General features: G+C 49.4%; 1 protein-coding gene across 1 annotated transcript in view; it reads left to right on the top strand.

Moving 5' to 3' along the window:
* The window catches only part of rnf123 (ring finger protein 123), a 111151-nt gene that overhangs the window by 39651 nt on the left and 62537 nt on the right, over positions 1 to 8963 (top strand). The window contains exon 36 of the mRNA XM_076884394.1: positions 3326 to 3410. Coding sequence (XP_076740509.1) covers positions 3326 to 3410 — 85 coding nt within the window. The remainder of the gene's footprint in view (positions 1 to 3325; positions 3411 to 8963) is intronic.

The raw sequence follows: 8963 nt of genomic DNA, 5'->3' as shown, positions 1-8963 counted from the left end.
CATGGTTCGTATTTGCTGTGTGGTCGGCTGCAATGTTCGATCACACGACCGGCAAGAGAATAAGGTTGAAAATGGTTTATCTTTTCATTCTTTCCCAACCTGGAAGCAACATGAGCAGCTCGTGTATCGATGTTACCAAACGAAGGCGTCTAGCCTGGATAGCAGCTGTGAGATGAGCTGACGTCCATCTCCAAATATCTGTCGGTGCTCCGGACATTTTCATTCCGGTAAGTTCTAAATATGTTCATATCTTTATAGCCTATTAGTTTTATTTTCGATGCGCTCTGAGCTCATAGCAAATTAGAACAAACATCCTACTGAGTGATTTTGCAGAACTACCTTCTATCTATAGAGATGCTAATTATTTGGCATTATTGCAGCAAACCAGCCCATGAAATGGATGAAACATCGTGACTGGTTTCCAGCGCTACACGAGGGACCTGCTGCAAACATACCACCATGCCAATCAGATTACTTCTTCCATGTGAGGGTGAAGAGGTGACCCTTCTGGATAAGATGGTGAAGGTTTGCTGCGTTTGGTGAACAGTGTGATAATAAAACCAGAGAAGAATGAAACCTGCTCCTGTTAAATATTCTTTAGTCTTGTGCTGTTAAAATTGCTGTATTTTTTCAAAAGATACAGTAAATAAAGTTAGTAGTGGGTGATGTCATGTAAACACTCATGATTTTGTGTAAACATTTTGTCATTTGTAAACTATAAATGACATCATCATTGTAACTGATGTGATGATCTATAAGGTGGTTTCAATAAAAAAAAAAAAGAGCAAAAATTAGTTTGTTTCTTTATTCAACTTTTGAACAGCGGGACTCAGTCAGTACATATTCAGTAAATGCAAATTATTTACACGGCAGTGCACTACAGGCATAAATTTAGACCCCTAGATAAAACATTATGGGTCATTCCCACAACCCACAGCTTTACTGTGTTCCAGCAAAGTATCCAATAGCAGTGACAACTCCTCCACAGTAGCAGGTGGGATTTTTCTGTTTTGAGGACGGCTCCTTTTACCTGTCACTACAGATGGTCTGTGAATGTTTTGATCAAGAGCCTTTTTTTGGGCAGCTGAAGAGGAGAAGTCTATCTTATGGCCAACCTCTGGCTGTATCTTGGTCACATTGCCCAGCAAAACCCAGTATGCAGGTTCATCTGTAACAGTCCTTGTGCCACGATCAACACTGTTGCTTCTACATTAAACAGAAGAGCAGCGACATGGCTGCAGGTCTCCATGACTCCGGCCATACAGGTGCAGTGGGCAGCTTCAACCTTCCCTGTGATGCTCACAGTGACCCATGGCTGCAATGCTGTTCATTCAGTCTTTGAGAGTGCAGGACCTGAAACACACACAGACAAAGTTCATTTAAAGACAAGAACTATGAGCCAAGGCCGACGTAAATGTGTTTTATCTACTTTATCATAAATGTAACAAAGTGTTTAGAAAGTTAGCACATACATGTCATTTTTCATTTCTTTATGTGTCCATCTATAGAACGCTGCAGGTTATAGTGTAAACCTGCCTGTTCTCTGTCAGAAACCTGCCTGCAGAAAATGAACCTAAAGGATGTAATGCAAGGATGTCACATCAATGCACTGAACTCACTATGTTATCCACCCAACAGCCTCCACATGTTCTCACTGTAATTTCCCCTCATGAATGAATTTATGCTGCACTAATCTGAATGTTTGCAAGGAAATCAAACGCATTTCACTCGCAGTACTCGAGCTGACTTACCTTTGCTTGAATGACGACTTGTACGCGCTGACTCCACAGATAAGGTCCGAAAATATGTCAGGCTACGTCAGTAGCGGTTGGTCTTCAGGGTTTCTACTCCACGGCCGTGTTTCATACGGGTCCACATTTCCAATGCAGGCTATTTTCTGCAAGTACCGCTGCTTCGCCTCTGGATGAAATCTGTCTCTATACAGTTCATTCTCTTTTGAGCTGCTTTTAAGCATCTTTCTTGTAGTCGTCGTTCCAACACAGTGTGTTTGGTTTGATTCGTAGACCCCGAAAATGGCGCTGCGCTCCCATAATGCATTGCGGCGTGACGTCAACTCCAAACCCTATCTTATAAAGCCTGATGCTAGCCTGAGTGTAGTCGGTCATCAGAGGGGGTCAGACATGCCCAAAATGACCATAAAGAATTATTTTATGCTGAAGTTTCCACTGATCTTTAAAAATGTCAAACGTTGCCACCAACAAGGAAGAAAATAAACCGTTTTGAAAGTCCATCCATGCATGATTGCGTCTACATCCTGCTTCCTGACAGAAATAGGTTTTTACCTTCAGCAGAAGCGTCAGCGTCCATCAGCAGGAGGACAATAACCACGTGTGGTTTCCTGCCTATTTAATTGGTTCTTCCAGCTGTTGGCTCGCTGTGAGTTCGTGTGATTCATTGATGGCGCTCAGCGGGAGGCCCTCACGCTCCTCCTGATGGAAACGTCGCTGTGCCATAACAGGAGCGGCGTGCTGTAACCTCACCTTTTCAAAAATAAACGTTTAACTCTGCTTTAGCCCAGCTGATTATTTCACTCCTGTTATCATCACTGCTGTGAGCTGATTGGACCTCAGCAACATCCTCACTCGCTCCGCCCACACAGCCACCGTGTTTATAGGGAGGTCATCGCCTCCTTTAACTGTGTGTGTGTGTGTGTGTGTGTGTGTGTGTGTGTGTGTTGTGGGGGTGGGACGCAGGGTACACCTGCACAGGTCACCCGTCTGTCGCAGCGCTGATGATTTATAGTTGGAGCCGACTGGAAGCAGCCTTCTTATTACCACCTGATAATGATAATGACACCTTTCCAGGTTATTTCTGGGATAATTTAATTGCAGGTGTGCGCGCGCCTCGCCGAGGCCTCCAATCAGGTGTGTGGGCCGGCTCTGATGGCAGGATCCAAGTAATACTGATCAGCAGCCCGTCTCTGCTTTAGACGCTCTGAAATATGATGACAGTGACCTGATCCATCAAACACCTGCAGGCCTGATCATACCTGCGTGCTGCTTTCATGCACGCAGGTGTGATCCAGAGCTCCGCCTGAACTCTGTCCGACCAGGACGTGCGAGGAGCACGAGGTTTAAAGGTTTAAAGAGTGTGAATGACAGACGGCAACAACTAAAAACATGGAGCGTGTTAGTGAGAACACGTGATGTCACGCTCTGTGAAAGGAGGGAGCTCAACACATCACAGGCCAGGATCACTGATATTAGGGTTATGGGAATAACAATGAGAGACACGCCCCCTCAGCGTCCATCATCCGGTCGGATTCGCAGTCGTGCCACTCTGATGAACTCTGTTCCTCCTGCAGGGCTGGAGAGCGTGGACCACTACCCCATCCTGGTGGCTGTTACCGGCATCCTGGTTCGGATCCTGGTGGACGGAGACCGGCAGGGGTAAGACCTCCTCTCTGGTTCTGGCTCTGCTGGTTAGGGTCAGCCGGGGGCTCGGGCCACGGCTGCTTCTGCGTGTGTGTGCACCACTGACTTTTCAAATTAAGAGCCCTGTATGTGAGTAACTGCTTGGTGTTGGATCCTGTGTGTGAAACACTGTGTTCTAATGTGAGCTTGATAGCAGTCACATGATGCTCAGGCCTCCTGACCTCTGACCTCTGAGCTGCTGACTAATCCATACGTGGCTCGGGGTCACAGTCAGTGATCGATAATAGTGATCGGTAAATGTCCCCAATCATCTCCTGACTGACTGCTGATGTCATCAGAGAAACCAGGCGGCGCTGGTGATGCAGGTGTGACGTCCACGTGGTTTTCATCATATTACTTCAGTAAGCAGAGCTCCTCCCACTGAAGCTAAAGCTCAGGTTTAACTCATGAAGGCTCAGGTGTGTCGGTCTCCTCAGGTGTTTGAGCAGGTAAACTGCTTCTCCGAGCTCAGTTTGGAACAAACTCATAACGCGAGGTTGTCGTCACTCTGCTGTTTATGGAGGACGGATGGAGTCGAGCTTACCTGCCGTGAGACGTCTGCTCTGCTGCCCAGGAAGCTCCACCCGAGCGTGACCGCGCAGCTGTTTGTTCAACCCCGCCCACCTGGGGCGTCACAAAAATGAGTTGTTTACAGTTCACGGTGGGGCGAGCGAGGCAGCCTGTAAGCGTGACGCTCAGGTGTGCAGGGGGACACGTCCAAATGACCTCCAACGCTCAGCACGCCTCCGTGACGCCGCGGCTGAAATAAGAAGCTTAGTGTGAATCCAGGAAACCCTCCTCACTCTGAGCACCTGGCCCCGCCTCTCAGCACAGTGTCCAATCACTGGGTGTGCTTGGTTTTGATTGGCAGGTGCTGGCAGGGAGTCTGTGGCGCCGTTATCGGGGCTGTTCTGATGTGTCAGCGTTTTCCTGATGAACTGCAGGTCAAAGTGACGGCGGCGGGTTGCAAGCAGGAAGCTCACCGCTGAACGTGCAGTCTAAGACGAGCCGACGCTGAAAGGCGGGACTTCCTGTTTGCCTGGCGTGAAGCTGTGGGAGTCAGAGGTGTGATCTGTGAAGTTTTGGCGTTTTTGAGGCCTGATGAATGACTCCAGGTCACACTCGTTTGAAGTGCCGCTCAGACGCTCGCTGAGCTCGAATCAGCCGTGAACTTACTTCCTGTCTTCCCTCTTCATTTGCACGCCGCCCTCCTTCTGTCACCTCCCCCATCTTTATGTAACACTTCACTTTGTGTTGTTTTCACATCAAAGGTAACGCCGTGTTTTTAACAGGAATTATCATCTTCCTCTCGGCGCCGCCGCAGCGCGCTGAGTTATTTGTGTCTGTTATTTGCTGCTCAGCGCTCTGACAGGCGCGCTGCACCTGCAGGCGCTGCTCAGGGCGCAGTACTGCAGACGCGTCTGCATCTGTGTTTTTAGGTCAAGGTAAAGCAGAGACGAGGTCAGCGTGAACCCCGCTTCCTGTAAGCTTCCTCGGACGGAGCGTCTCCAGGTGGAGTCGTGACTGTAACTTTGATAAGTGGTTGGAGATGGATGAGGTTTGCAGAGTGTTGGGAGCTTGCAGTGATGGAGACCGCAGGAAGGCTTAGTGCCCGTTAATGGACTCTGAGAAACGAATAAAGGCATTAGCGTTGTCTGCAGGGGGCGGGGCCGGCTCCTGCCTGGCGAGGTGGAGGGAAACGGGGGATGTCCTCAGCCTGTTTAAAGCCTGGACAGGCCCCTCCCCTGTCACTTTGAATGAAATGTAATAAGAGCAAGTCTGAAAGGAAGTGCGGTGCAGAGGAGCTCTCATTAAGGAGACATCGATCCGATATTTGGATCGGTCCGGTCCTGACTCAGGACGCCGGGTCAGGCGTCGCTGTCCTGTGGTCACACAGCTGGAGGTTCATCAGCTGGTTAATGTCGCCTCCTCCTGCTCCATCTGTGAGGAGCATCGATGCCGTCACAGGTGTGTGAGCAGTGTGTCCTGATTTATGACATGAACCATCACTGACTTTTACTTTCCACAATAAAACACACCTCTCAGCTTTTATTTTGAAGAGCTGGACGTAAACGTGCCTGCAGGCTGTAAATAAACCACAGAAAGGTTCACACATGTTTCTCAGCATGTTTGACGGATGTTTGTTCATTAAGAATGATTTAACACTGTTCAGAGGACAGAATCAAATATTGATCTGATGCTGATACAAGCGTTGGTATCAGACTGGCATTCGTCCACCGGCTGCGCCTCCAGAAAGAGTAAAAGGTTGTGGTGCTTTTGGACGTCAGAGCAGGAAGAAACAGCTGAGCTTACAGCCGTTAAACACAGAGACGCATTAGAAACTGTCCCGTTTTTAGCGATGCTCTGAGTGGAGCTGGAAGAGTGCCAGTCGCTGACTCGTTAAAGCAAAGAAGGCTTCAGCTGCTGAGCCTCTGCTTCACTCGGCCCTGAGCCCATGAAGGCCTGTCCTTCACCTCGCTGCTCCCATCACAGCGTCCGCATTCTAATGGTGGCTGTGTGCGCTCGAGCAGCTGACACGCCACATCCCATCGATGCTTCCGTCCATTAATGCAGGGTCCTCGCCCCAGCACAGATGTGTCAAACATGTGGCCCCGGGCCCAGAACAGAGGTGCAGCGTGCTGTGACATGTTTTGTTACATGGGAGACATCTGGAGATGTTTGCAGCGAGAGCTCGGACTTCCACCATGCTGGCTTCTCCTCATTGGCTCCCTGTGGGGGGCCTGGTTCTGCCGGAGGCTTCTTCCTGATAAGAGTTTTTCCTTTCCACTGTCACCAAGCGTGTGCTCACATGTCATCTGATTGTTGGGGTTTGTCTGCAGGGTCCGCACTGTTAGGTTTTGTATTGTTGATTGCCATTTATGCTTAGAAATATCTACTTATATATGCTTAGAGTTTTATATTAGTTGTAGATTGGTAGAGGTTTGATCCTTGATGGTCTGCAAACTTTGTGTGCATTAGAGAGCACTCTGGGAGCACGAGAGAGGTCGTACCTTGTCTTATTGTTTTATGGTAGAATTAACGTAGCTACGTCTGTTCTAGTCTAAGTGCTTTAACTGCTGGACTTCCTCACCGTGTTATCTAGGGTGAGACTACCCTCTTCCTGACCAAGGATGTTTGCTTTTGTGCTTTCATGTTATAGGACCCTTTGATCAGCAGTAACACACACACACACGGTACTCTTTGTGTGTATGTAGACATCATATGTTAATGACCCTATGCATATTCATGTAACCTCAATAAAAGAGCAGTGTTACGGGGGAACAGACGAGAGCAACTGGGGTCAAGCGAAGGAACGGCGTCTGTCCGGTTCTCTCCCGTGCACGAGAAACATGAAGAACTTTGCCTACTTCGTGTCTTGCTTGCGGTGTAATTATATTGTCTTCAACATTCCAGCGAATAGGTTCAAGCTACAAACCTATCACGCACCTACAGCATAAACATATTTACTTATAAAAGCAGTGACAGCCTTTAAGGTTGAAGCATGAACAGCAGGCGTAATCCTGGCGTGTTTGGAAAGACAAGCGTCCTGTTTTCATTTGTTTAATGATGTTTGTTCTTCTTGCCGTCGCCTGAAGCCACCCCCCCCCACACACACACACACACACACAGGATCTCCATAAAGGCAGCGCTGCTGCTGTGATTGATCGTGCTCGACTTGTGTGGACTATGAGCCTCATCACTGCCCACACACACACTCCCCCCACCCTGTGTTCACATCAGAGCTATTAACAGCCCCCCCTCCGTGCTCCATTGTGCAGAAAATCAGTGGTGCTAATTGTTGTCCATTAGCTCTGGCTGAGAGGGATCAGCAGCAGCTTGCAGCCTCCTGCAGATTAGATTGAGACCGAGGCTAATTAGCTTAGCAGCTGTGGAGCCTGAGAGGCCTGCACCGCGCTCTGGGATGGAGCTTCTTTTTTCCAGCCTGCAGAGATTTGCGCTGCTCGCTAAAAACAGGCTGAGCAGCTGGGTCAGCTTTGAGGTGACGGCGTGACTCGATACCACGGGGAAGACTTTGACCCCAAAAGTAATGATGAAGAAGATGAACGTGTTCTTTTCCAATTAGAAGTTAAGAGTAAACAAAATAAGAGCTTAAGACTGAAATGAATAAAAGCTCTTCACAGATTTGAAGGTGAAATGTATTTTAGACCAAAGGGTACGGCAAACAGCACGACGATGGCAAACAGCACGACGATGGCTAACAGCACGACGATGGCAAACAGCACGACGATGGCTAACAGCACGACGATGGCAAACAGCACGACGATGGCAAACAGCACGACGATGGCAAACAGCACGACGATGGCAAACAGCACGACGATGGCAAACAGCACGACGATGGCTAACAGCACGACGATGGCAAACAGCACGACGATGGCAAACAGCACGACGATGGCAAACAGCACGACGATGGCTAACAGCACGACGATGGCAAAAAGCACGACGATGGCAAACAGCACGACGATGGCTAACAGCACGACGATGGCTAACAGCACGACGATGGCAAACAGCACGACGATGGCAAACAGCACGACGATGGCTAACAGCACGACGATGGCTAACAGCACGACGATGGCAAACAGCACGACGATGGCAAACAGCACGACGATGGCTAACAGCACGACGATGGCAAACAGCACGACGATGGCAAACAGCACGACGATGGCAAACAGCACGACGATGGCTAACAGCATGACGATGGCAAAAAGCACGACGATGGCAAACAGCACGACGATGGCTAACAGCACGACGATGGCAAACAGCACGACGATGGCAAAAAGCACGACGATGGCTAACAGCACGACGATGGCAAACAGCACGACGATGGCAAACAGCACGACGATGGCTAACAGCACGACGATGGCAAAAAGCACGACGATGGCTAACAGCACGACGATGGCAAACAGCACGACGATGGCAAACAGCACGACGATGGCTAACAGCACGACGATGGCAAACAGCACGACGATGGCAAACAGCACGACGATGGCAAACAGCACGACGATGGCTAACAGCACGACGATGGCAAACAGCACGACGATGGCAAACAGCACGACGATGGCTAACAGCACGACGATGGCTAACAGCACGACGATGGCAAACAGCACGACGATGGCTAACAGCACGACGATGGCTAACAGCACGACGATGGCAAACAGCACGACGATGGCAAACAGCACGACGATGGCAAACAGCACGACGATGGCTAACACATGGAAACCATTTCGTTATTGCCGAGAGCGTTATGGTAACGTGTGCTGTGAGTTAGCCGTTAGCTAAAACTGACCTCACAGCTGCTCCAACGCAGCCAGAAACACATGAAGCAGGAAGCGTGCAGCTCTTTGGTCCTCAGCTCTTCAGGCCTGAAACCGTCCGATTGGTCCTCCACTCCCCTCCTGGTCCACGCGTCCGTAATCTGCTCTGTCACGGCTCGATCTCCCGCTGAGCTCCAATTCATCTTTATCCAACTACTGTCCGCTAGCTGCTACGTTAATGATAACAGATGGCTAA

This window comes from Maylandia zebra, linkage group LG5 (genome assembly GCF_041146795.1).
Source record: "Maylandia zebra isolate NMK-2024a linkage group LG5, Mzebra_GT3a, whole genome shotgun sequence".
Classification (NCBI taxonomy): domain Eukaryota; kingdom Metazoa; phylum Chordata; class Actinopteri; order Cichliformes; family Cichlidae; genus Maylandia; species Maylandia zebra.
This window is presented reverse-complemented; position numbering and strand designations above follow the sequence as displayed.